Raw genomic sequence first — 27,965 nt, 5'->3', positions numbered from 1 at the left:
GATTTCCTTCACCTGGCCCTACAGCACGTTACGTCGTGGTATGACTGGGACAAAGTCCAGAGCTGCCAGAGAAGTCAGAGTAAGAAAAGACCCAGGATCTCTGGTTGAGTTTGAATTTGTTCTTCCCAGGCGCTAGCACAATTAGCCCACCTTGGAAAGCAGCAGAGTGAGGGGACTACAACTCCCAGGAGGCTGCGCGGCACGCCACCCTCGTCGATTGGCTGAACGGGCCCCGCCCCCCCGTCCCGCCCCTGCCGTGATGACCCGGGGCGGCGAGTCCCTGGCTAACGTGCTCGGAGCCGGCTACCGAGTGGAGTTTCCCCCTAGCCCACAGGCTTCATGGCGGCACAGCCAATGTCCCGGGTTCTGCGGCGGGTCCTGACGTCCAGCGTCCGGAGCTGCAGCTCTGGGGCTCCGGTGACGCAGCCCCGCCCCGGGGAGCGCTCCCAACCTGCCCTGGAGGTAAGCTCGCCCGCATCCACACTTTCTTGGAGAGCGGGTGGCCTGGCGACTGCACCTTTCGCCCAGAAGCACCCCGGCGCGTTCGCGCCTGCCGAAGTGGGCCGCTTCTGGAGAGACCCCCTCCTCGCTTAATTAGCGCCAGGGAGAGGAGTAGAATAATGTTTTCTATTCTAGACTTCCCAGCCTCACCTGGTATCCCAACGAAGGGTGGCGGGGTGGGGGCTCTCCTCGGGGTCTGGCTTAAAAACCTCGCTGACCACTCAGCCACGCAACCCCCTTCCAGGTCTGAGGAAGCAGGCGGGTGGGACTCTGGGTCCAGTGAAATGTTATTAGCATCCCTCTTAGACCTGCCGCACCAAAAGCTGCTTCTTTAAACATTTTCCTCCCTCTCCCCCAGAGGAAGTTGTCTGTGTGTGACCAGGTGTGTTTGTGACACCCCACTTCATAGTGTGACACTGACAAAAATGTCACCTTGCCGCCAATAGTCAGTTGTCACTTTGTAGTCACAGGGCTGTGTGACCCGTCCTTCACTGACTGTTTCATCTTCATTTCCCTTAGGAGGGTTCAGCCTCATTCTAGAGCAGAATGGAACCAGGATCTGGGCTTTGGCAGGTTTAGGGATTCCACTCTCTCTTTAGGGTTGGGAGAACCCCCCTCAGTCCTTAAAAGCATTGCTCAGAGGGACTCAAGGCATAACAAGTTTTAAGTTTGTTTTGCCCATATGGTCAGGGAATCAACTGGGGAGAAGCATCTCTTGATTTGTTGAAACCTTTTCTAGTTTGATCTGACTGTTCTCTTCCCACCTCCTGGCACGAGGCTTCAAGTCCTGGAGATTCATCCGATGACACCCAGCTGTTGCTCAATCTGGGACAGGGCCCTAGCATAACTTGCTTTCCCCAAATCTGACCCCCCACCCCCACCCCCAGGATTCTCTGATAAGCAGATCCCCGTTGCTGGGAGGTGAAGTTTGTCGGTATCCCTCAACTCTGAACTTCAGGGGGGAAAATGGGAAAGCGGAGATGGTTGAGATCTTTAAATAATTCCAAAGGTAAGTTTCTTCTCCCTCCTGCCTCTAATTGACTTGATTCCTTTCGTCCTGTGCTAAGTGATTTCATTCATGGTCTCCGTCCTCACAACCATGTGAAGCGAGTAGAGTTTGTATTTTCAGCAGAGAAAGTTAACTCCCCACCTGTGAAGTGAGGGAGTGGGAGCTCAGACTCTAGCACCTGTGCTCATGCTTTTTCCCTGCTGGGAGCATGGGGGAAGCGGGTGGAGGGGCTGCTCCCGCCCTTGCCTTTACACTGCCATGGGAGGGTGTGATTAGCAGGTGAGAGCGTGGGCTCCAGCAGACTGCTTGGATTTGAATCCCAGCCCTACCACTTTCAGGTGGGTGAACTTCATGTTCCTTCACCTCTCAATGCTTCAGTCTTCTGTAAAATGGGAATAATAGTGTCTACCTCATAGGGTGATTACCCGGGTTAAAGTAGTTAATGTAGGAGTGCCCACTGTGGCTCAACGGGATTGGTGGTGTCTTGGGAGCCCAGGGACGAAGGTTCGATCTCCGGCCTGGCGCAGTGGGTTATGGTTAAGGATCCAGCGTTGCCACAACTGTGGCTCAGATCTGATCCCTGGCCCAGGAACTCCATATGTTTCACTGTTTGAAACAAAACTAGAGAGGGGTGCTTGTGCCAGAGCACTGGGCAGGGAGCCCCAGGTCCTCGCCCTTGCTCTACATCTAGTTTGACTTGGCTCCTAGGACTGTTGCTTCCCTTCTGTGCGTGTCTTTAAAACCAGAGGCATGTGTACACAGTGGGGGCGGGCACAGATGTCTTTGGGAGGATCTCAGAGGTGACACGAGTGTGGAGATGTGTACCGTCAGCTGGCAGGAGCTGGGGTGGAGGTATCTGGAACCCCTGTCCTCTCTTCCCTTCCTGCAGGGTGCCTTTCGCACACTTCACACGAGGCCCTGGAGATCAGGCTTGGGATGGGAGGTTCGTGGAGAGACTGCGAGGAAAGCCACTGGGTCTTGTCTTTGGGTGTCAGGGTGTGAGAGGTGTTGGGTGGGAGCTGGCGGTGTAGAAAGGGGGCCTTGAGCTCCATCCAGGGACAGATTGAGGAGCTTCTCTGGGTGGAAAGGGGAGGTAGCAGCCTGTGGGTATCTGGGGAGGCGGTGAGGGGAGCCAGTACCTAGGGCTCCCCCAGCCAGAAGCTCTGCAACCTTCTTCCTCTCAGGCTCTGCTGGGGCAGTGAGGGGACTCTCAGGTCCCCAGCCTGCTGCTTTGGGGCAGGGGCTGGGGAGAGGATGACTCTGTGCCAGGCTTCTAGGTGTTCAGGAGGCCAGAAAGGACAGATGTTGATGAGGTTTGTGTGGGAAGGGACTGCCTGGGTGAGGGGGGCGGCAGCCGGGCCTGGGTAGAGCATCACGCATAACAGAAAAGGAGACTTTTTTTTTTGCCCGGGGGGTAGTGGGTTGCTGCTTGACTTCCTACCTGCTCTGCTCCTCAAAATCTTTGCTTCAGTGAGTATGGCTGTCCTTGCGGGAGCCGCAGGTGTAAAGGCTTCACGCTTGGGGTGGAGGTGGAGGGAGAGGGCGGTCATGGGGCGGGCTTGGGGGTGGGCCCTTTGTCAGATCCCCTCATTTAAAAGAGATTCATTTTGGAGTTCCACAATTTTGGAGTCGCAGCAAACACAACTAGTGCCCTTGCATGAATACGTGATGAACGGATATTTGTGAGTCAGAGTTAGATTAAGAAAATGGGAGCAGTCACTTACTGCTATGTGCCAGGATTCTTAAAGTTTGGTAGGGTTATTGTGGAGGAAGCGAAGGCTTAAAGAACAGGTAGCAGGGCCAGGCTTGTAATTCAGGTTTACCTGCCCCCAAAGCCTATGCTCAGAACCACCACCCTGGATTAAAATGGCACTGGATCCTGGGGTTGCTGGGCCAGTAGTTCTCACCCTGGGCTGCAGAGTAGAGCAGGGACACTGCAGATAGGCAAAGCCAGCGCCCCTGCCTTGCCCCCAGCCCCAGGCAGTTGAGTGGGAATCTTTGGGTTGGGACTCTGGCATCAGTACTTTTTAGAAGTTCTTTGGGTGATTTTAATGTGTAACAAGAGTTGAAAATGGCTGTATGAGGCTAAACTTTGTGTTTTGTAATGGTTGCACCCGTGGCATATGGCAGTTCCTGAGCCAGGGATTGGATCTGTGCTGCAGCTGCGACCACACCAGATCCTTTAACCCACTGTGCTGGGCCAAGCATCAGACCCACGCCTCTGCAGCAACTGGAGCTGCTGCAGTTGGATTCTTAACCCACTGTGCCACAGCGGGAACTCCCAGGGCTAAACCATTTTGACAGTAGAGACCAGCTTAAAAGTGAAGGGCTACTCCAGTGTAAATGGGTTTTGCATATACTATCTTTCACTCCGGATTGGGAACCCGCTTGTTTGTTCTTGACACACCAGCTGCAACAGTGGGGCTCCAAATCAGGCAGGATGGCTTCCTGCCTAGGGGGATGCCCCCAGTCCAGGCTGGGGCCCCTGGGAATCTGAGCAGCTAAGAGTTCTGCTCAATCCCTCTGACATGTGCCGGCCCCTCCTGGGCTAGAGGCATCACTGTCTAATCTGCCCAGTAATTCCTTCTGGATTCCAGGCTCCTTTGACGTGGTATTTTTTTCCTTCAGGGGCTTTAAAGGAAAAGAAAAAAAATGGAAGAAGAAAGAAAGTAGGGCATGCAGTGTTGGAGGAGAGAGGAGGCAGGGGCGAGGCAAGTTAATATCCAAGTGATGGGTTTGCAGTCCTAGCAGGAGGAGAGGGCGAATGTGTGCGTGTGTGTGTGTGTGTGTGTGTGTGTTTGGGAGACTGGGTCCGGTACTGGTGGTACAGAGTCTGAATGAATCAAGAAAAGGTCACTTCTGGTCTCAGAGTGAAATCTGGCCTGCCCCTCCCTCGGCCAAAGTGGAGCGCCTCATTCCACCCTGGGTCACCCCATCTCACCACTCCCTCTCTGATTTCTGCTGAGTCATACTCCTTGGTCCTCTCCCTTGCTCCCTATTCCTGGGTTTATGTTGGCTCCTCCCTTACCCAGCCACCTCCCCCAGGACGTTAAGATTGGGGTGAAGAGGAGTTCCTGTCCTGGCTCAACTATAACAAACCCAGCTAGTATCCATGAGGATGTGGGTTCTATCCCTGGCCTTGCTCAGTGAGTTAAAGATCTTTTGTAGGTTGCAGATGCTGCTCGGATGCTGCTCAGATCCTGAGTTGCGGTGGGTGTGGTGTAGGCCGGCAGCTGCAGGTCTGATTCGACCCCTGGCCTGGGAACCTCCATATGCTGCAGGCACAGCCATAAAAAGCAAAAAAAAAAAAAAAAAAAGAGTGGGGTGAGGAGGGTATCTTGGCAAGTGAGGAGGTGGGGCCTGGGGTGACTCAAATCACTGGATTGTGGAGTTCCTGTCATAGCTCAGTGGGTTAAGAACCCGACTAGTATCCATGAGGATGTGAGTTTGATCCCTGGCCTTGTTCAGTGGATTAAGGATCCAGCGCTGCTGTGAGCTGTGCTGTAGGTCACAGATGCAGCTCAGATCCCACTTTGCTGTGGTCGTGATATAGGCAGGCCAACTGTGACTCCAGTTCAACCCCTTGCCTGGAAACGTCCATGTGCTGTGGGTGTGGCCCTAAAAAGAGACAAAAAATGACTGAATTGTGAACAGCTGTCAATCCCAGGTATCTGAGCTCCTGGACTCTGGTGGCCGATGGGGATGGGGCTCTTGGTTCTGAAGCACCCCCGCCCCACCCACCCCTAAGGGTCCCCGAGGCTGAAAGGGTGCGTAGGGAGGGGCGAACACTGTTGGGGTGATGTCAGACGGCGCTTCAGAGAAATGATGGCTGCTCCCTCGTCGAGGGACCGTGAGCGGGCTTTCTTGGAAGACGTGGTCCACAGATCTCGGGGTGGGCAGAGTGAGGTCAGTTTTATGGACCCTGGAAAATCATAAAGCACACCCTCCCTTTGCTCACACGTCCCTTCTACCTCCTGAGTCAAACAGTGGCCCTTGACCTTGACTGTGTATTCGAATCACCTGGAGAGATGAGACACCAAAGTGCCGTGAGATCTGAATGCAGTTGGTCTCCAGAGGAGGTGTTTTCTTCAGTTCCCAGATGGTTCTTACGTGCAGCCAGCGCTGAGGGGGTCACTGAAGTAAGGGTTTTTTCTTCTTGAACCTCAGGAGGCCCGGAGGCCTGCCTTCTTGGGTTACGAGGTCCTGGTAATCCTGTTTACCTGCCAGCTTCTTGACCAGCCCTCTCCTAAGACAACCTTAGCCCATACCTGCATCCTCCAGCTGGGAAAGCAGATCTGGGGGAGCTAGAGAACTTTCCCGGTGTGTCAGGCACACCTGGCCCGGAAGCCAGAGGTTCTTGCCCCCAATCCGGAGCCCTAGCCATAGACCCCACAGGTAACCACCGTGGTCACGGTTTCTTTGTTCTAAAGATTCTAGAGAGGAGTTCCCGTTGTGGCACAGTGGAAATGAATCCGACTAGGAACCATGAGGTTGCGGGTTCCATCCCTGGCCTCGCTCGGTGGGCTAAGGGTCCGGTGTTGCTGTGAGGTGTGGTATAGGTTGCAGATGTGGCTTGGACCCCAAGTTGTTGTGGCTGTGGTGTAGGCCAGCAGCTATAGCTCCGATTCAACCCCTAGCCTAGGAACTTCCATATGCTGTTGGTGTGGCCCTAAAAAGCAAATAAAGATTCTAGATATGATTTCTCCCCGAGGCTGTGTGTCATCTTGCACACGCACCTTAGACACGCCCTGTGCAAAGAGGGGAGAGAATTCAGAACTTGGGAGTCCGGAGTTCCCATCATGGCTCAGCGGTAATGAACCCAGCTAGGATCCAAGAGGATGCAGCTTCAATCCCTGGTCTCTCTCCTGGGTTAAGGATCCAGCGTTGCTGCGAGCTGTGTGCAGGTACTAGATGCAGCTTGGATCTTGCATTGCTGTGGCTATGTGCAGACCGGCAGCTGCAGCTCTGATTCTTCCCTTAGCCTGGGAACCTCCATATGTCATGGATGCGGCCTTAAAAGGCCAAAAACTAAATAAAAAGAACTTGGAGTCAGAAAACCCGGATTTGAATCCTGGTTCTGCCAGGGGTGTTCCTGACCCCACCCAAGCATTGGTTAGGATAATCCCTTACAGGTGTGGGGATGGAGTAGCGAACGTTCTTTGGAAACCTTAGGATGTCTTGCAAACATGACTTCTGTGGAGCAATTCTCTCGTCTGTCAGCACCCGTCAAGATCCAAGGCCGTGCCCTCAAGGGAGGGCCGAGCAGACTAGCCCAGACTTGGGAAGGGGTGAGGTTGGTAGCCTTCTTCTCTCCCCAGAATGAGTTTGGGCCTTGAGGGGAGCCCTCGGGCAGTCTCCTCCTCCTTAACCCCAAACAGTGGGTCCTCATCCTTCCAGCAATGAGTAGGTGAGGGCCAAGGACTGAAGTAGTCTGGGCAAGGATTAGTGGGGTGTCCGTCCTGGCACCTAAGTTCTTTGTTCCTGGGGGCCTCATTCCCTCTGCGGGTCACCCCCCAACCCCCATCCCATGGTGCTGCCCTTGCCCCCAAGGCCCCCTGTAGGAGGGGAGCCCTTCCTGTGGGTATACCCTCCTGGTGGCCTGGCCTGTTGGGTCCTCCTGGGCAGTGGGGAGGCCACAGAGAGCCCCTCCCCCACAGCAAGCGACTTTTGTCTTGAGCTCGGGGTATGGAGTGGGAGGCCTGGGTTGGACAAGCCGCTTCCATGGTCCAGGCCACCGTGCCTCTCAGTTACCTGCTGCCCCTGCCCTTTCTGGACGTGCTTGCCGCATGGCGTGGTTGCCAGGTGCCGAGGGGCGTGTGCCCTCCAGGTACTTGTCAGGTGGCCTGGTTGCCAGGTACTGAGGGGTACGTGCCCTCCAGGTGACCCTTCCAAGAGATGCTGGAGATGTTTGTTCCCGGTTGTGCTTCCTTTGAGGGAGGAGGGGCGGGAGGAGGTGGAGACTGGGTGGGGTAAGGCCCTTCCTTCTGTCTTGCTGTCCAGCTGGCAGAGGTCCTGCACCCCTGGGGGCTGAGTGTGGAGCCAGGGGTCAGGATAGGGGCCGGGGAGCTTCTTTTCAGGCCTGATTCCTATCTTGGGAATGAGAGAATTTCAGACCTGGGACTGTGGAGCCCACCTGGATGGAAAGGCTAGAAGTGTGTGTGTGTGTGTGGGGGGGGGTCACAGATGGGGGGGTGATGGGAGGCATCGTGCCCCCCCCCAAGTGAGCTCCCAACCCTGCCGCTGCAGGAGCCGTCCAGGCGGAGGCAGTTCCTGCGGGAGCACGCGGCCCCCTTCTCTGCCTTCCTCACCGACGGCTTTGGCCGGCAGCACAGTTACCTGCGGATCTCCCTCACTGAGAAGTGCAACCTCAGATGTGAGTCGCCCCCCTGGGCTCCTGTCCCTGTGCTGAAGCACCTCCTGAAATCGCCCCCTGTCCAGGAGCGCCTCCTTAGTCCTCCCCCTTCCTCCCAGGTGGGGTTCAGGGCAAGGTGTGGTCAAGGATGAATTTTATCGCCATGGAAGCTGGGTTCTGCTTGGGTTAGATTGTAGCACAGAATTGCTGTCGGGTGTAGGATGGAGGCTGGCCCGGGGTCTCTCGCTCCTCGAGGCTCTTCCTCCCTCCCTCCCTCCCTCCCTCCCATTTCCCTGCAGTCCCTGCAGATCAGGACAAGGCATGGAGGTGCCGATGCTATAACCGGATGAGATACGCAGCACCGCCAGCCGTAAAGACACCCCAGTCTCATGAAACGTTGTCTGGGGCCAGGCCGGCACAGAGTCCTCACTGTGCGACCCCATGCAGAGCATTCTGGGGTGTAGCCCCCGCTGGAGGGACATCCCAAGTTTGTCCATCCATCTTTCCCTCCTTAGCACGCCCCCCTTCTTCCATCCTCTCCCTGTAACTCACAATAAGAAATACATCTACTTCATGGCCCAATAAATACGTGTGTGTCGTGAATGTTTAACCAAACAAAGGTTTTCTATGTGCGGTGCTGACATTCTGATGTTCTCACCGAATCTCTTCTATCGTGAAAGACCCGTTCTGGCCCCTTCACTGCCTTGACTAAACAACCCTCTTGCAGTCCTGACTGCGGGTACTGATAAAGCGGTACCTCGGGAGCCGATGGGAGGTGGGGGTGCCCCACTCCCAGCTGGGGCTCGCCTCACTTTCCCCTCCCGCCACCTCGCCCCGAACAGGTAGTACCTCAGGCTTCCCACCTAGGAAATGGGACTGATGATGACCAGAAGGAGATAGTGTGGGTGGGAGAACGCTTGCAGTCCCAGAGGAGAGCCGCTTTGACCAGGCCGAGGGGTCCCTCGCAGGCTCCCTTACCTCAGGACACACAGAGAAGGGTCACTCTCAGACCAGATGAAATGAAGGAGGCTGAATGGTGGCAGAAGGAATGGGCCCAGGGCAGGTCTCGCCTCCGGGCAGACCCACCCCGCAGCCCCTGGCTGAGGGCATTGCGTCTGGGCCGGCCCTTACCCCAAGCCAGGGGTGCTGTCAGCCTCGTTTATCATCTCGGACCCACTGAAGGATGGTAAAGCCAGAAGGGGAAGGGGTGTAACATTTTACAGATGAGAAAGGTGAGGCCCAAAGAGAATCTGGCCTAGGTTTTGTGCCACCACAGACTTGGCAGGGTCTCCCCTCATGGCTGGGAGGGGGTTCAGGAGAAACCCAGTGGCCGGGTGGGGGCATCGCTGGCCTGATCACTGTCATTTCCTACCTACCCGTCCCCTCCCTTCCCCTCAGGTCAATACTGCATGCCAGAGGAGGGGGTGCCACTGACCCCCAGGGCTGACCTGCTGACCACAGAGGAGATCCTGACCCTGGCCCGGCTCTTCGTGAAAGAAGGTGTAGACAAGATCCGGCTCACGGGCGGAGAGCCGCTCATCCGGCCGGATGTGGTGGACATCGTGGGTGAGTTTTCCGCCACCTCCCCCAGCTCCTGCTTCATCCAGCTGGACTCCAGTGTTAATATCAGAAGCTAGTGTTCGTGTAGGGTGTTACGCTCACTTAGTCCCACCACCCTCTGAGACAGGTGCCACTATTACTCTCCTTTTGTTAAAAAGAAAGAAGGCACAGAGGAGTTCAGTAACCCGGCCAAGGTCACAAAGCTAGTCAGTGCCAGAGCCCAGTGGCTTGACGTCAGATTTAGACTGAAGTCGTCTCCAGGGCCTGGAGGCCTGTGTGATCTGGCTCCCGTCAACCTCAAAGACCTCTCCCCTGTTGCTTCCCTCCCTCCCTCCTCTCCTTCATTCATGCCACCGCCAGGCCTTTGCACATGCTGTTCCCTTTGCAGGGAGCACGGGGCTCCCTATCAGCCTCATTTAGGGCTCTGCTCCAATGGCCTCTTTTTGAGGAGGCTTCCTTGACCACTCTGCCTCCCAAGAGCTGGCACCCTACAGCCCACGGGCCAAAACTGGGCCACCACCTGTTTGTGGCCTGCAAGCTAAGGATAGTTTTTATATTTCTAATATATATATACCTAATATATTTCTAATATTTTTTGGGGAAAAATCACAGTGACATTTGTGGCACATGAAAATGATAGGAAATTTTAAATTTGCTGTCCCTTGATAAAGTTGTATTGGAACACAGCCACACCTACTCATTTCATATCCAGCAAAAACATTTACTCTGCTCCCCCCCCCTTTTGGTGACACTTGTGGCATGCAGACGTTCCCAGGCAAGGGATCTAACCTTCGCCATAGCTGTGATAATGCTGGATCCTTAAACCACTGAGCCACCAGGGAATTCCTCTTCAGCCTTTTAAAAGCAAAAGTATGGCAACCCTCCTCCCCCCCCCCATCATGCAGTTTGGGTTGTATTTTTTTCATTGTCCTCATTGACTAGCCTGAGAGCTCCCAGGTTGCTGGGGAGGTTTTGTTCACAGCCATCTTGAGCACCTAGGAAAGCGCCTGGCACACAGTTGGTGCCCACTGGTGTCTGCTGTACAAATGAAGATGGAAGTACGATCTCGGATGTATGACATACCCGTGTGTGAATCTCAGCTGCGCCTCATGCAGCAGTATACCTTTGGGCAACTTTTAAAGTCCATCCTAAGCCTTTAGACAGAGATAGTACCTACCTTATAGGGTGGACCTGGGAAGGAAATAGGAGGGAAATGTCTAGCATGTGGCGAGTGCTGTGCCCGGGGTGGCCTTTGCCATATGTTGGTTCTAAGCCCTGAGATCAGGCAGAGAGAGATCATGAGCATGTAAGTTTAGAAGATGAAATCAGAGGAAAATAAGGTTCTATGGTTTTTTGTTGTTGTTGTTGTTGTTTGGTGTTTTGTTTTTTGTTTTTTTAGGCCTGCACCTGCAGCATATGGAAGTTCCCAGGCTAGGGGTTGAATCAGAGCTACAGCTGCCAACCTATGCCACAGCCACAGCAATGCAGGATCTGAGCCACATCTGCATCCTACACCACAGCTTACAGAAACTTTGGATCCTTAACACACTGAGCAAGGCCAGGGATCAAACTCACATCCTCATGGACAGTAGTCAGGTTCATAACCCGTTGAGCCACAGTGGGAACTCCCGGGTCCATGTTCATGATTGTTGAGCAACCACCCCCACCCCCCTGCCCCAAGCCCTCATCTCTCTGCCTCATTTGCTGGTTCAGGAAGTTCTCTGGAGTGTTTTCTTATGTGTTGGTGTCAAAGGGGAGTGAGCCTCAGGCCCTGCTGTTGAGGCTCCTCAGCCTGTTGGCATAAGCAGCCCCTGGAACCAGCCATCTGTTGAGGAGCCCAGGTGCTGTGAGAGCTCTTTCCTCCTTCCTCCCTGTGACCAGCTCCTGCCAACCCCCACTGGTCACTTGGCCTGGAACCCTGCCCTCATTCCTGGGCTGGACGAGCTGGCCCCAGGAGAGCTGAGGCCTTGTTCTGGGCAGCTGCTCAGAGCCCGAAGGGCAGACTGGGTTCCAGGAAGGGCTGGATGCAGCTGGCTGTCCTGGGTCAGGCCACTTCATCTGCCCTCTGTCCGGGCCTGTGGGAGAGCAGAGGAGGCAGGGACCACGGCTGGCCAGAGAGGGGTGGTTCAGCTCAGGCTGAAGGATGCAGAGCTCTCCACGGAAGCCTGGGAGCTAGGAAAGGTGGCTGCTCCATCCCTGCTCTGACCCTGTGAACTTGTGCAGGTGCCTGCCCCACGCTGGGCCTCATCTTCCTGATCTGTGTGCTGGCGACCTCACAGGCTTTCCTGTTCCTGTAGTCCTGGGTTATTGGTCCCGACTGATCGCATGGAGTGGGCAAGGGTTGATCACCATTTAGATGTTAGTTAGGATAAGGACCAGCTGCAGTGACCTGCTTTGGAGGATTTACCTCTTGCTCCTAGGTTGTGGGTGGATGGGGAGTGGGGGAGGCAGGACCAGATCCCTCCCCCATCCCTCCCCCAGCCCTTGGAGACATATGGCAGCTGCTGTGCCTTGGATTCCTGCCATGCTGTGCCTCCTTAGACTTTGACATCTGAGAACAGTGCAGGCATCTGTGAGCCCCTCCACCAGCCCCCAGACTCCTCCATCCTGGCTTGCGTGAAAACAAGTTCTTCCCTTCTCTTTGGCTGATATGGGTTTAAGGCAGTGCTGCCCAACAGAACTTTCTGGGGTGATGTGAATGTTCTCTCTGTTGTCTCTTACGTAGCCTTGGGCTTCACATGCGGCTAGCGTGACCGAGGAACTGACTTTGTAACTTTATTACATTGTCGTTGATTTAAGCAGCCACGTGTGCTTACCAGCTGCCATGTTGGATGGTGAAGCTCGGGGATTTTCCAGAAGATCATACAGAAAAAGGGAAACTGTAGGCACCTCCCTTTATTGTGTTTCCTTTTCCTGTACTTCATAGACAGTGCATTTTTCACGAATTCAAGGTTTGTGGCAGCCTTGCTTCGAACGAGTCTGTTGGGGCCACTTTTTCCAACAGCGTTTGCTCACTTTGTTATCTCTCTCTCATCTTTTGGTAATTCTTGAAATATTTCCAATTCTTTCGTTCTAATTATTTTTGTTTTGGCGATCTGTGATCAGTGATCTTTGCTGTTACTTCTGCAACGTGCCTGGGGCCTCGTGATAGGTATTTTTAGCAATAAAGTAAATTAAGGTACGTACACGTGTATTTAGACTAAGGCTAGTGCACGCTTCATAGACTCTGTATAGTGTAAATATACCTTTTATCTGCACTGGGGAACCAAAAAATTCCTGTGACTTGAATTGTTGGGATCCTCGCTTTATTACAGAGCTCTGGAACCAAACCCACCGTTTCCCTGAGGTGTATTCCTGTAAACACACAAGTGCCACGATCGTGTTGGCAGTGTTTGCGGAGAATTTGCTTGGGATTCTCACTTTACCACTGACTTGTCACTGTCAGATGACAGCTTAGTCTGAGAATCACTGAGGCTAGCCTTTTCCTTTTTTGTTGTTTTGTACTCGGTTCCTCTCTTCCTTTCTTCCAATGTGTTGAAGAAATGAAGAAATATGGAGCATCTTGATCCCACAGCCGAAAGCCCATAAGAGACCTAAGGCAGTGGGGAGCCGGTAAAGTTTTTTGAAGTGGGGTGGTTTATTGGGTTTAATTTTTGATGGACTCAAGTTACATAGAATGAGATGAAATCGTAATCCTGGGTTCAGGAAATAATCTCATTATGGATCCGTGCATGGCCTTTTTTACTTTATTCATACAAATTTGTTTCTGTATTTGTTTGTTTTCCGGCCACACCTGAGGCATGTGAAGGTTCCTAGGCCAGGGGTCGAATGGGCTGCCGCCGCAGCCTTTGCCACAGCTGTGGCAAAGCTGGATCCTTCACCCGCTCGACTGGGGCAGGTGTTGAACCCACACCACTGCAGAGACAATACCAGATCCTTAACCCACAGCTCCACAGCAGGAACACCTGTTTTAATGCTATTTTGAATTCCTGTGGAAACTCACTACCTCATCAATTTGGGGGAAGAATCAGAACCCTGGCAAGAACCTTTAACCACCTCTCTGGACTTACCTACCCTGCACTTCCCCCTCCTAAGGAAACAATCCTAAACGTGTTTGTCATTCTCTTGTTTTTTTTTTTCTTTCTTTCTTTTTTTAATGAGATAGAGTTTTCGAACTTCCTAAGTATCATGCCCCGAGTGCGCAGTCTTTTAGGAATTATCCTTGACGCAGCTGAAATTCACGTACGTCATCCTGAATGGTGCTTCATTCCGTTTCTCTGCCATCACCTCTTCCATTGTGTGACTGTACCACCCTTCCTCCCGTTGGTGAGCATTTGGGTTGTTTGCTGTTTCCTGATCCTGTAAACAGTACTGCGTTCTCATTCACGTGTCTTGGTGTTTCTCTTGGAGTGGAATGGCTGGGTTATGAAATGTGTAAATGTTTAACAATTTGAAAACAATTCGGTGTTGTCTTAAAGTGGTTGTGCTACTTTATACTCTCACCAGCACTTCCTAAAGATCCTTGATCCTCCCCAACAGTCAGTATTATTCTGGACTTTTGCCAGTGGACTGGGCATAAAATGCAATTTTATTGTGGTCTTGATTTGTACTTCCTTGTTTAGAATGAGGTCAGGTCAGGCATATTGTCACATATCTATTATCCATGTATATTTATTGTTCTGTTTAATACCAGATCATTTACCTGTTTTTCTCTTTGCTTATTTATCCTCTCATACTGGTTTGGTCAGAGTACTTGCTGTGCGTCACAAAGGTCTTCTCCCAATTTGAAGAAAACAAGCCACCCTGTGTAATAATCTTTTGATCGACAGCAGTTTTTAAATTTATCTGTTCTGTATTTTCTGGTCAGTGCTTTTTGGACTTATTAACGAAGTACCTCCCCCAAGGTCAGAACAACTTGCCTGTGTTTCTACTAACAAATTTAAAGTTTCGGTTTTTTGCATTTTAAGTCCTTAGTTAATCTGTAGATAATCTCAGGGAATCTCATTTCATTTTTTTCCCATGTGGATAGTCATTTTTTTCTAGTTCCTTTTACTGAATAGTTTCCTCTTCCCCCATAAATTACCATGTGTGCATTAGTCCGTTTGGAGTTCTGTTTAGTTTGACCGTCTCTGTGCTGGTATCACACAGTCTTAATCTCTGAGGCTTCATAATAAGTCAGTTATCTGGTAAGACAAGTCTTTTTTCTTCTTCTTCATCAGTATTTTAGCTATATGATGCTTTGTCCATAGCAATTTAGAATCAGCCTGCCAAGTTCGTTGGAAAATTTTGTTGGGATATGTTTTCCCAACAAAATTTTAAATTGTGTTAAAAATACACATCACATAAAACTTTCTGTCTTAACGTGTGAACTGTGCAGCTCGGTGCTTTTGAGTATGTTCACTCTGTCAGGCAGCCATCACCACCAGCCGTCTCCATTCTCTTACGGGTCTGAAACTCTTCACCTGTTACGCTTCTCTTCCTCAGCCCCTGGCTATCTTTATGATTTTGGCTACTCTTAAGAACCTCAGGTAAGGGGGGTCATGCAGTATTTATCTTTTGTGATTGGCTTATTTCACTTTGCATAGTGTCCTCAAGGTTCATTTATATTGTAGCACATTGAAGAATTTCCTTTCTTTTTAATGGCTGAATTCTGTTTCTATTCTATGAATACGCTACGTTTTGGTAATTCATTCGTTGGTCAGCCCGGGTTGCTTCTGTGTTTTAGCTGTCGTGAGCAATGCTGCTATGACCATGGGTGTACCAATACCTCTTTGAGACCCTGCTGTCAGTTATTTTGGCTACAGACCCAGAAGCGGAATTGCTGCGTCCTATGGTAATTTTGCTTTTAATTTTGGGGGGAACTTGAATAGTGTTTTCCACAGAGGCTGTACCATTTTTACTTTCTTACCAACAGTGCACAAGTGTTCCAGTTTCTCCACATTCTCACCAGCACTTGTTCTCTGTTTCTTTTTTTGTTTTGTTTTTAGTAGTAGTCATCCTCTTAAGGGTGAAGTAGCATCGCCTTATAATTTTGATTGGCGTTTCCCTAGTGATTAGTGATGTTGAGCATCTTTTCATGTGCTTATTGGTCATTCAATATAATATGTCTTCTTTGGGAAAATGTCTATTCAAGTCCTTTGCCCATTTTTGAATTGGGTTGTTTTTATCACTGTTGAATTTTAGGAGTTCTCTTTTATTCTGGATATTAATCCCTTAACAGATGTATGTTTTTAAAATATTTCCCCTGTTCTGTGAATTGCCTTTTTAGTATCTTAATGTATAATTTTAAACATTTTTCATGAAGTCCAGTTTGACTGCTTTGTCTTGCTGTTGCCTGTGCCTTTGGTTTTGTTGGATTTAGCAATGATTTCTTGGATATGTCATGAAGGTTTTGTCCTATGATTTCTTCCAAGAGTTTTGTTTTAGCACTTAGATTTAGGTCCTTGTTCCATTTTTAGTTAATTTTTGTATATGGTATTAGGAAGAGATCCAACTTCATTCTTTTGCATGTGGATATCCAGTTTCCCCAACACCATTTGTTGAAGGCTGTCCATTGCCCATTGCATGGTCGTAGCACCCTTGTCAAAAATCATTTGACTTTATGTGGGAGGATTTATTTCCGGGCTCTCTGTTCTGTCCCATTGGTTTTTGTGTCTATCTTTGTGCACATATTGCACATTTTGATTATTGTAACTTTGGTAATAAATTTTGAAATCAGAAAATGTGAGTCCTCCAGTTTATTTTATGCTTTTTCAAGGTCATTTTTGCTATTTGAAGTCCCTTGAGATTCCATGTGAATTTAAGGATGAGTTTTTCTGTTTCTACAAAAAAAGATCATTGGGATTTTGTTAGGGATTGCATTGAATCTGTAGATTATTTGGGGTAATATTGACATTTTAATAATACTAAATGAACATGGGGTGTTTGCATTTATTTATGTCTTTTAAAATTTCTTTCAGCAATGTGTTGTAGTTTCATTATACAAGTCTTTCACCTCTTTGGTTAAGTTAAATCCTAAGTATTTTGTTCTTTTTTTTTTTTTCAGTATTCTTTTTGATGCGCTTGTCAATGGAATTGCTTTTGTAATCCCCTTTATAGATCATTGGGATTTTAATTGTGTTAAATCTGTGTATCACATTGACATTTTGTTGTTGTTGTTGTTCATACCTCCTCCTTCTTGCAGCTGTCTCCCTCCTTTGCCCTGTTCTCTGCTCTAGGTAGCTGACTCCTAGGGACTACATCACCCAGAGTCCCTCACTTATTGGGTTCCTAATGAGTTTGGCCAGTAAGGTAAGGTTATTATTACTGTTTTTACTGCATCATGCTCTGTTTCTACACTGGGTTGTGACAGTAGGTGAATTTCCTCCAAAGCTAAACCTCCCACAGGGCAGCCTCTCTTCCATGGTGATTTAATTGGACTCCTGCCTTAATTTCCTTTCCCCACGTCCTTTTGGCCCTAGGCGCCTATGGATATCCAGCATTGCTTGACTGGTGCTGTACTACTTGTTTCTGAGGCTATTAATTCTGTCCATGCTTTTGTGAGTAGTCCTTTCATTAAAGTCTTTATTTTAGCCATCTGAGATGAATTCTGTTTTATGCTAGGATCCTGACAGATACAGCATCATTTTAAAAATTATATTTTCTGGAGTTCCCATTGTGGCTCAGTGGAAACAAATCTGACTACTATCCATGAGGTTGCAGGTTCGATCTCTGGCCTTGCTCAGTGGGTTAAGGATCTTCTGTTGTCATGAGCTGTGGTGTAGATAATAGATACAGCTAGGATCTGGTGTTGGTGTTGCTGTGGCATAGGCCAGTGGCTACAGCTTAGATTTGATCCCTAGCTTGGGAACCTCCATATGCCATGGGTGTGGCCCCAAAAAAGAACAAATAAAAAAAATAGTAAAAATTATATTTTCTAATATTGTTGTTGATCTTATATTCTTACAACTCTCCTATTAATGTTGTAATATGACTGTTTAGATTCTTTGGAGTTCTCTCCACCAGCAACCACATCATCTGCAACTAAAGATAATTTTCCCCCTATCTTTATGCCTTTAATTTCTCTTTCTTGTCCTATTACAATATCTAGGGTCTCAAGTACAGTGTTGAATAGTGGTAGTAATAGGATAATACTCCTAATGTTCTCTCATTTAGAATGATGTTTCTTATAAGGTTTTTTTTTTTCACTAATAACTTTTATTAGATAATGAATTTCCCTTCCTAGTTTACTGCTTTTTAAAAAAGTGTATACTTTCTTAATGTATGTTAGGATGATTTGTGATTTTATTTCTTTGCTCTATTACTCTGAATGCCATTTATAGCTTTTCTGATATTGTACCTAAAATACAGCCCAGTCATGGTCTACTATGTTTTTATCGCCTATTAGGTTCAGTTTGTTAATATTTTGTTTAAGTTTTTGCGTTTATATCCATGAATGAAATGAGTGTGTAATTTTTTTTTAATTTTCATGCCTGTTTTAACTTTTTTTGGTATTAACTTTCAGAGAATGAGATAGATGTTGTATGAGTCTGATCAGGCTGCTATAACAAAATACCACAGATTGAGCAGCTTATAAACTGCACATGATTTCTCACAGTGCTGAAGGCTGGAAGTCCAAGGTCAAGGTGCCAGCATGACCAGGTGAAGGCTATCTTCTGGCCCCAGACTTCTCATTGTATCTTCACATGGCAGAAGGAGCTAGGGAGCTCTGTAGGATCTCTTTTATAGGAACACTAACCCCTCTACCCTTATGACCTAATCACCTCCTAAATCCTCCACCTTCTAACACATCACATTAGGCATTAGGATTCAACAAATAAATAGGGGCGGCACATTCAGATTATAGCAGATAATATTCCTTTTATTCTTTTATCTGCAAGAATTTGGGTTTTTTTTCTTGTTTGTTTTGTTTTGTTGTCTTTTGTCCCTTTAGGGCCGCACCAGCAGCATGTGGAGGTTCCCAGGCTAGGGGTCTAATCGGAGCTGTAGCTGCCGGCCTATGCCAGAGCCACAGCAACACCAGATCTGAGCTGCATCTGCAATCTACACCACAGCTCACGGCGACGCCAGATCCTTACCCCACTGAGTGAAGCCAGGGATCAAACCTGCAACCTCATGGTCCCTAGTCAGATTTGTTTCCATTGCACCATGACAGGAACTCCGTATCTGCAAGAATTTGTATTAATCACCCTAACTAACTGACTAGATGTAGATAGAGCTTACTTGTGAAATTGCCTGTGCCTGGGTATTTTTAATTGCTGCTTCAAGTTATTTAATAGTTACTGCACTATTCACATTACTTCTTTTGAAGTCAGTTTTGATAAATGTTTAAGAAATTCATCGTTATTTCAAATTTATTGTATGAAATTGTTGGAAATATTTTTATCTCAGTTTTACTTGCCATTTTGCCCTTTTTATTCTTAATAGTGGTTTATTTATGCCTCTTTTTGTTGTCTTACAAGAGTTTTGTCTATTGTGCTAGTCTTTAACAAACCAACTTTTGAATTTGTTAAACCTCTTCTTATATGTTTGTATTCTTTTCCATCATTTCTGTTTCTGTCCTGAAATAGCCTATTGTTTTCATAACATTTCATTCTAAGTATTAATTTTTATTCTGATTTTTTCTTTGATCTATGAGATATGGTGTTTTTAATTTCCAACTATGTAGTGTTTTTGGTTTCCAACTATGTAGGGTTTTTAATTTCTAACTATGAGGACTTTAATTTATGTTTTTTATTAAATTATAAATTATATGATGGTCAGAGAATCTTATCTGTATGAAACTTATCCTTTCAAATTTATTGAGGGTGGTTTTATGACCTAGTCTATTGGTGGTTTTTATAAATGTATTTATGTTCTTCAGAAGAGTGCTTATTCTTTAATTATTGAATGTAGAAGTCAATATTTGTTCATTGGATCCAGCTGGTTAATTGTATTGTCCAAATCTGGTTATGTCAATCTTTGCTGGCTTTCTCTCTGCTTGCCCTGCAAATGATAAATAAGTGGGTGAATTTGTTAGTTTCTCCCAGGGGTCTTATTGCTTTTTAGTTTATCTCTAGTTGAGGCGATTTCATTAGGTTCATATGTGATTAGAATTGTTATGTCTTCTTCATAAATTGGATCTTTTATCATCCCTATGTAGTAGGTCTCTCTTGGAAAAGATTCTTTTGGTCTTAAGGTCTATGTATTTTTATTTTACTAAAGCTGGATTAGCTTGCTTTTAGCGTTAGTAGGAGTGTTTTACCTGTTTTCATCTATCATTTTCAACTTTTTTGTGTTCTTATACTTTAAATGTATCTCTTACAACAGCACATAGATGTTACTTTGATCAAATTTGACAACCTGACTTTTAACTGGCAGGTTTATTCTCGTTTTCTTTATCATAATTATTGAAATAGTTGGACTTGTTTCCACAATTTTTAAAATCTGTCATACTTATTCTGTGTTCCTTTTTCCTTTTTGGTTTTAAATAAACAACCCCCCGCCTTTTTCTCTCCAACGAGGCAAAAACTTTAGCAACTCTTAAGCCCTTGATTTTTTTCAACCTTTCCCCATGCTTATCATTGATATTTTCTAGAATTTTACTTCCCGGTTATTATGAATAGTCTGCCGCTCTGTATGTCTTGTAAGCACACGCTCTGCCTTTTAATACAGCAACAATCTGTACCGAGATAGTTGATTGTCGGTAATTCCCATAATTCTTGGTGTGCTTCCTGATTTTTTTTCTCATTTATTTCCTCTAAAAGCTTTTCAGTGTGGGTCTAATAAAGACTCTAATTTTGATGGTGAATCTAATTAAATCTGGCACCCCAAGTAGTTTTTATAATGTTTTAAAGTATTAAATTAGTAGGTTTATAATGTTATTTGCATGTAGAACGGTGTGTTCAAGGTTCATTCATTCATTATGTGTGAAGAATTTCAGGACATTGTCTCAATGTGGCTGTTGGGAAACGTTTACTGTCAGTCTGGTTCTGGCTCTTGGCAATAGACTCTTCTCTGGAAATTATAGTAAAGTGTTTTCTTTGTATCTGATTTTCTTTTTCTTTTTTCTTTTTTTTTTGTCTTTTGTCTTTCTAGTGCCACACCCATGACACATGGAGGTTCCCAGGCTAGGGGTCGAATCGGAGCTGTAGCCACCGGTCTACACCACAGCAACGCAGAATCCGAGCCACGTCTGCGACCTACACCACAGCTCACGGCAGCACCGGATCCTTAATCTACTGAGCGAGGCCAGGGATTGAACCGCAACCTCATGGTTCCTAGTCAGATTCGTTTCCACTGCTCCACGATGGGAACTCCAGTATCTGATGTTCTTAAATTTTACTATAAGATGTCTGTCCTGTTGGAAGTCAGTGAAATTGTCCCTTCAGTACTAAGCCATTTTTGTACCTTTGGGGGAAATTTTCTCCATTATTTCTTCAGATACTTCCTTCTCTCCAGTTTAATTTTCTCCTGGGATCTCTGGTATCTGGATGTTGCCCCTTCTACTTAGAGTTGCCACAATTCTTAAATTATATTTTGGTTTCTTATTCTCCTCATTTGCCTGGGAGAGCCCTTTTTTACTCTTGTCTCCCAACTCATCAATTTCTCCTTTCTGCATCGACATGACCATTCATCTTATTTCTTGTTCTTCATTTCACGATAGTATTTTAAACAACTACTACTTCCTGATGTTCTTTTTTTTTTTTTTTTGCAATGAAAACTTTTGTCTCATGTTGTTGATATCTTTGTTTTTCTTTTGCTGTATTTATGTTTATCTTACATTCTTGGCCTGTTTGATCATTTTTCTTCAATTGGTATATAGAGAGGGTTGGTTTGGGTTTGTTTTGTTTTGTTTGGGTGGGGGGAGCACAGGTTGCACTTCTCAAGGGTCTTCTTAGCTTAGCCAGTAAATTTGTTGCCCTGAGGATATTAATACAGAGTACTGTAGGGCACTGCTTAATGGAAAAAGGTTTAAGGCCAGATCTTTGTCTTTGATAGTCTTGGTGAGCTCAGATTCCAGAATATCACAGTTACTCACTCGTGTTTGTAGTCTCCCCACCGGTGACCAGCCTTGCCCTGTAGGGCTGCTCAGGTTGTGTACTGCACAAATCCAATTTAGAGTACGATGAGGAGGGGATGTCCTGGAAGGATGTCACGTGGCGGTCCAGCGGGCCTTTACCTTCACACCCTCGGAGAGAAGCAGATTCGGAAGAAGGCAGTTATCCTCCATTTTTATCCACCAGTCCTGGGGCTTTGGAGGGGGAGATGGGAGGGATGGATGCCTGAGGCTGGATGGACCATACCTGTTGCCTTCAGCTCCCAGCAGGGCTTCAGCAGATTCCCAGAGCTGACCTCCAGTGGGGTCCTGGGCTCATTTTCTGGAGCTCTTATCATCAAATTCTTCAGTAAGGGGACTAGCGATGATTGTTCTGAGGCATCAGTGGATGAGGACAAGAAGTGGGTTTCAACCGCCTTGCTTTCCTAGAACTGTCTCCATTCTCTGCCTGTCCCCTTCAACCCCAGGCTACAAACCCCTCCCCCAGCCCAGCTCAGAAGGACTATCCATCTTTCTAGGAGTTGCTCAAGATTTTCTTAAGTTCCTGGATTCTGTGTTTCTCCAGGGTTGATTTGGTGGAGGGAGCCAACAGCTACTATTAATTAATTTTCCATATTGGCAGGGCCCAGGGTGAAGTTTTTTAATTTTCTTTTTTTCTTTTTAAGTCCACACCTATGGCATATGGAAGTTCCCACACTAGGGGTTGAATCAGGGCTACAGCTGCCAGCCTACCCCACAGCCACAGCAGTGTGGGATCTGTGACCTACACAGCAGCTCACTGCAGCGCCAGATCCTTAACCCACTGAGTGAGGCCAGGGATCGAACCTGCATCCTCCCTGACACTATGTCAGGTTCTTTACCTGCTGAGCTACAATGGGAACTCCCTCTTTGTTTGTAAAGCCACAGCTTTTATTTTTAAATGTTCGTTTTCCTATTACAAAAGTAGCACATGTTTATTTCAGATAAGCAAAAATAATATCACTACTGCCTGCTTGTAATTGCTGTCAACCTCTTGTTTTGGTGAACTTCCTTTTTCTTTGCATCTAGATTTCAACTCCTATTTTTAACCTGCCCTCTGGATTTAATGTAACGTGTATTTCCTGACATCCTAAGGTATTCTTTTACAGAGCCATTTTTAGTTGCATAATACTCCACTATCTAGACAAAGCATAATTTAGCCACTTTTCTTTTGTTGGCCATCTGCATGTTTTCCTATGTTCCTTAATCATGTATCGCCGTCTGATAAATAGCCTTGTAGGTAAATACTGTTCACACCTATGATTGTTATTGGGTTTGGTTTTCTTTTTTGGGTTTTGTTTTGGTTTCTTGGTTTTATTTAGATTCCACATATAAGTGAGATTATATAATATTTGTCTTTCTCTGTCTGACTTATTTAAGTTAGCATAATGCCTTCAAAGGTACCCACGTTGCTGCAGATGGTGAGATTTCCTTCTTTTATGGCTGAATAATATTCCATTGTGTGTGTGTGCTTGTGTGTACCACACTTGCTTTATTCATCCATTAATAGATGAGTCTTGGTTATTATAATTATGCTACAGTGACTTGAGGGGGGTGATACATCTTTTTGAGTTAATGTTTTCACTTTTGGGAGATAAATACCCAGAAATGGAATTGCCGATCATGTTTAGTTCCATTTGTTTTTTTTCTTTTAGGGAATCTGTGCTGTTTTCCATAGTGGCTGCTCCAGTTTACATTCCCCCCAACAATGTGCAAGAGTTCCCTTTTCTCCACATTCTTGCCAAAACTTGTTGTTATTTGTTTTTTTGATCATAGCCATTTTAACTAATGTGAAGTGATCTCATTGTGATTTAAACTTACATTTTAACCATGTCAATTCTACTAATCCATGAACAGAGAATATTTTTCCATGTATTTGCCTCATCTTCAGTTTTTCATCAGAGTGTTAGAGTTTTCAGTGCACAAATCTTTTGACCTCCTTGGGTGAATTGAGTCCTAGGTATTTTATTCTTGTTGATGCAATTGTAAATGGAATTATTTTCTTATTTTCTCTTTCTAATAATTTGTTATTAGCGTATGGAAACGTGATACATTTTGCATATTAATTTTGTATCCTGCAACTGTACTGAATTTGATTGGTTCTAAAGATTTTTTGGTGGCATCTTTGGAGTTTTCTCTGTGTATTATCATCTGCAAATAGTGACAGTTTTACCTCCTCCTTTATGATTTGGATGCCTTTTATGTCTTTTTTCTTTCCCAGTTGTTGTGACTCAGACTTCTGATACTATGTTGAATAATATAGTGGTCATCCTTGTCTTGTTCCTGATCTTAGAGGAAAAGCTCTTAGCTTTTCACTGTTGTGTAAAATATTAGCTGTGGGCTTGTCACATGTGGCCTTTATTATGCTGAGGAACATTCCTTCTGTACCCAATTTATTGAGAGTTTGTTTATTTATTTATTTATTTATTTATTTATTTTTTGTCTTTTTGCCATTTCTTGGGCCGCTCCTGTGGCATATGGAGGTTCCCAGGCTAGGGGTCCAATCGGAGCTGTAGCCGCCAGCCCACGCCAGAGCCACAGCAACGCGGGATCCGAGCCGAGTCTGCGACCTACACCACAGCTCATGGCAATGCCGGAGCCTTAACCTCCTGAGCAAGGCCAGGGGTCGAACCCGCAACCTCATGGTTCCTAGTACGGATTCATTAACCACTGAGCCATGACGGGAACTCCTATTGAGTTTTTTTAAATCACGAGTGGATGTTGAATTTTTTTCAAATGCTTTCTCTAGATCTATTGAGATGATCATATTTTTATTCTTTAACTTGTCAGTGTCGTGTATCACATTGATTTGTGGATATTGGGCCATCCTTGCATTCCTGGAATGGATCCCATGTGATCACGGTGTGTGATCCTTTTCACATGTTGTTGAATTTGGTTTCCGGTTTCCCAACAATATTTAGTTGCGGATTTTTGCATCTACGTCTATCTAACTCTGATTTTTAAAAAGAATCATCTTCTGTTTTCTCTGTGCCTTCTTCCTCTTTCACGCCTCTATTTGCGGAATTTATTCTTTTACACATGTTTCCCGATTCATGGCTGTATACTCGTCTCAGTGCCCAGGACTTCTTTTGGCCTGGCTGTCAGTGCTGTTTCTATTTATGCTGGTTGCCCTGAGTCTGTGGAGAAGGGAAGATCCTCTGTCTCCCGAGTATCTGCAGCCACTTAGAGCTGCCCCACCTCCTTCAGCTATAGCTTAAGGATTCTAGCCTTGGGATCAAAACTGCTGCCTTCCCCATTCACTGGGATGGAAGAGAGACCAATGTACCCCATTCATCTCTCTAGTTCCCCAGGCGGGAAATCTCCTTGGCAGGCCCAGGAACCCCCTTGCTACTTGTCTAGGCAACTGCTAAGCTTGGTGCAGGCTAGTTACCCTCCCACTTTGTACAGAACCTTCTCCTGTGTGCACGTTGGGCTCTGGTCTCCTTGATCCATCTGATCCCATCTACTCTAGCAGAGCGAGCACTTGGTGTTTGATCTTTTGGTTATTTGTTTGTATTTTTGTTTGTTTGTATGCTTTTTAGCCCCACACCCGTGGCATATGGAGGTTCCCAGGCTAGGGGTTGAATTGGAGCTATAGCTGCCGGCCTACGCCACAGCCACAGCAATGCGGGATCCAAGCCAAGTCTGCGACCTACACCGAAGCTCAAGGCCATGCCAGATCCTTAACCCACTGAGTGAGGCCAGAGATCAAACCCTTGTCCTCGCAGATACTAGTTGGATTCATTTCTGCTGCACCACAATGAAACTTCCTTTATCACTGTTTTTATTCTTGTGTTTCTTATTAGGCTAAGCCTGGTTAATAGAGGTCCACGGAGAACTCCCTTTCCATGCATCTAATTTGGCTCAGAGTTTCTGCTTCCAGCCCTTCTGGCTTCACCAGGAGCAGGCAGGCTGATACCCCTCTCTGTTCTCTCTCCAGCCCGGCTCCACCAGCTGGAAGGGCTGAGGACCATCGGCATCACCACCAATGGCATCAACCTAGCCCGGCTGCTGCCGCCGCTTCAGAAAGCAGGTCTCAGTGCCATCAACATCAGCCTGGACACGCTGGTGCCAGCCAAGTTTGAGTTCATTGTCCGCAGGAAAGGTGATCAGATGGTGTCCGTGGTGGAGGGGACCCCTCCCAGGGCCCACCCAGTCAGGCGCCGTGGCTGGTGAGGGTCCTGGTCTCTCCCTCTTGGTGTCTGGGCTGTAGATAAGCCTAGGCACTTACTCCTCACCCCTTGCCCTTGCCAAATGTCTCTGTAGCCACACCCTTGGGGACATTTTGGGATCTGGTGATAACGAGCTGTGGTGACCAGCCTCCCCCTACCCTGCCCCCAGTTTGGCCAGGACCGAGAGGGTTTCTGGAATGTGGGACATTGCATTTTAAAACCAAGACGGTCCCAGGCAAACTGGGATGGGCTGGTTACCCCATAGTGGGCTCTGAGGAAATGTGGGGCAGCCTGGGGTAGAAGTAGCTGCCTTGGGGGCCAGGGACAGGGCCAGCCCTCAGCAGCGGCCCCTTACCTCCGCCTTCTCCCCCTGCAGGAAGCACGCCCAGGACCTCCCCCTGCTGGGTTTCATCAGGGCTGGTGGGAGTGGAGAGGCATAGCGGTCTCCGAGCCCCAGTCTCAGGAGGCCAGCCCCACCCTCGTGGGCCCCAGGCTGGGACGGGAGGTTCTCCACAGGGTCCAGTGCCTTTGATTTGGGGAGGGAGGTTGTTACTGAGAGCTCTCCTCCGCCTTCTCTGGGAACAGCCCCCAGCTCTCAGCCCCACCTCCTCTCCCCACCCGCAGCACGTGACTTCCTGTTTATGCTGTCAGCTGCTGAGGAAGCCTGGCTGAGGGAGTCTTTTGCCTTCTCACATACCTGCCCCAGGCGCCTGGAAGGGGCAGACACACAGGGCGCCTCCCTGCCTTAGGGGCTGCAGAGGGCCCACAGCTGTGATGCCTCTGGACTGCCTTTGCTTGTCTTGTGGTGTCTGTTCAAGTGCTTCAGAGAAGAAGAGAGAACTCACTCCTAGCAGGGGGAGATCCAGGGGGCTTCAAGGAGAAGGCATTTATGCTGGGCCTTGAGGAATGGGGCATTCGGATCAAGGGAGCTTACCCTGAGGGGCATGTCAGTTGAGAACAACCCCCCCCCCCGCCCCGCCACCACAGTGGAAGGTGCACTGTGAGCTTTATCCGCATCCTCACCTGCTCCCCCGCGTCCTTTCCTGGAATGAGGATTGGGGACAGTAGATCCTAAGGTCAGATCAGCCTCCCCTTCATACCCCCATGTGTCCTATGCCTCCTTTTGAAGGGAGAGTGCTTTACAGGGGAGAGAACTTCTAGATTATCCTCACAGCATTTTGTACAAAAGCCACACGGTTCTTCCTTTGCCGTTTCTCACCTGCCGCCATCTAAAGATGCTGCCAAGGAAACCCTGGAGGCCTGCTGGGGTGGGGGAGGGGCCAGCACACAGTAGGCACTCAAACGTTTGGATGCACCAGTGAGCTGGTGGGAGGAGAAGGCAGCCTGGGCTCACATTTACTGCCTTAACCCCAGAGATGGGTGAGAACCACATGCATGGTGCTCACTTACCAGTCCTGGCACAGCACCCGTGCATAGTAGGTGCTCCAGGAGGCGTGAAGAGTCAGTGAACTGACTAGTGAGGAGAAAGCTTGCAGGGGGTCATCGGGAACCTACATTTTGAAGGATGGAGTGCAAGGCCCCCAGCTGGGCACTGCCTCTCTGGGCCTCAGTGTCCTCATCTGGACTATGAGAGGGTTCACGTAGATCAAGGGCCCCACACCATGGCCCACCAGCCAAGTCCAGCCCCTGCCTGTGGGGTTGTTTTTTTAAACAGCCCGCGCAAGCCAAGAATAGATTTTGCAGATAACATTTGCCCTGAATTTAATGATGGGGAATGTTAACAGTGAACCCCAAATAGGCAAAATATTACCGCTGCAAAGAATTCCACTCTTCCATTCTGTTTGCCAGAGCTGTGTTATCAAAGTTACACTCAGTTGTTATCATAGTCTGAATTTAGTCAATAGTCTTTATGTATTCACATAAGAGCCTCAGTTTGGTCTCTTGGCTTGCAAAGTCTAAAATATTTACTGTCTGGTGCCCAGACTCTGGCGGTCCCTGAGGCTCCTAATAACTCGGGCACTTCCCTGTGGGTGTGTGAGGGGCAGGGAGAGGAAGGCGGTGCCTGGACTCTTGTTCTCTGCCCCCCACAGGCTTCCACAAGGTCATGGAGGGCATCCACAAGGCCATCGAGCTGGGCTACAGCCCTGTGAAGGTGAGGTCTTCCTGGCCCCAGGACAGCCCCCAGCCCTGGCTGGCGCACCCACCATGAAACCCCTCGCCCTGTGTCCTTGCCAGCCCTGCCCGCACTCACTGCAAGGGAGGGGAGAAAGCCAGTGACCTCGTGGAATCCTGCAACCCTTGGAGAACTGGGGGGGAGACACCAGAAACGGGCCCTCGGTGGAGAGCCTGGGCAGG

General features: G+C 47.9%; 1 protein-coding gene across 2 annotated transcripts in view; it reads left to right on the top strand.

Moving 5' to 3' along the window:
* The first annotated feature begins 256 nt into the window (after nt 1-256).
* MOCS1 (molybdenum cofactor synthesis 1) overlaps nt 257-27,965 on the top strand; it is a 35,813-nt gene continuing 8,104 nt past the window's right edge. For both annotated transcript variants that reach the window (XM_047797066.1, XM_047797067.1), the window contains exons 1-5: nt 257-462; nt 7,757-7,883; nt 9,261-9,428; nt 25,418-25,582; nt 27,701-27,762. In XM_047797066.1, coding sequence (XP_047653022.1) covers nt 340-462; nt 7,757-7,883; nt 9,261-9,428; nt 25,418-25,582; nt 27,701-27,762 — 645 coding nt within the window. In that variant the 5' untranslated portion in view covers nt 257-339. The remainder of the gene's footprint in view (nt 463-7,756; nt 7,884-9,260; nt 9,429-25,417; nt 25,583-27,700; nt 27,763-27,965) is intronic.

The sequence above is a fragment of the Phacochoerus africanus genome, chromosome 9 (assembly GCF_016906955.1).
Source record: "Phacochoerus africanus isolate WHEZ1 chromosome 9, ROS_Pafr_v1, whole genome shotgun sequence".
In the NCBI taxonomy this organism is placed as follows: Eukaryota; Metazoa; Chordata; class Mammalia; order Artiodactyla; family Suidae; genus Phacochoerus; species Phacochoerus africanus.
This window is presented reverse-complemented; position numbering and strand designations above follow the sequence as displayed.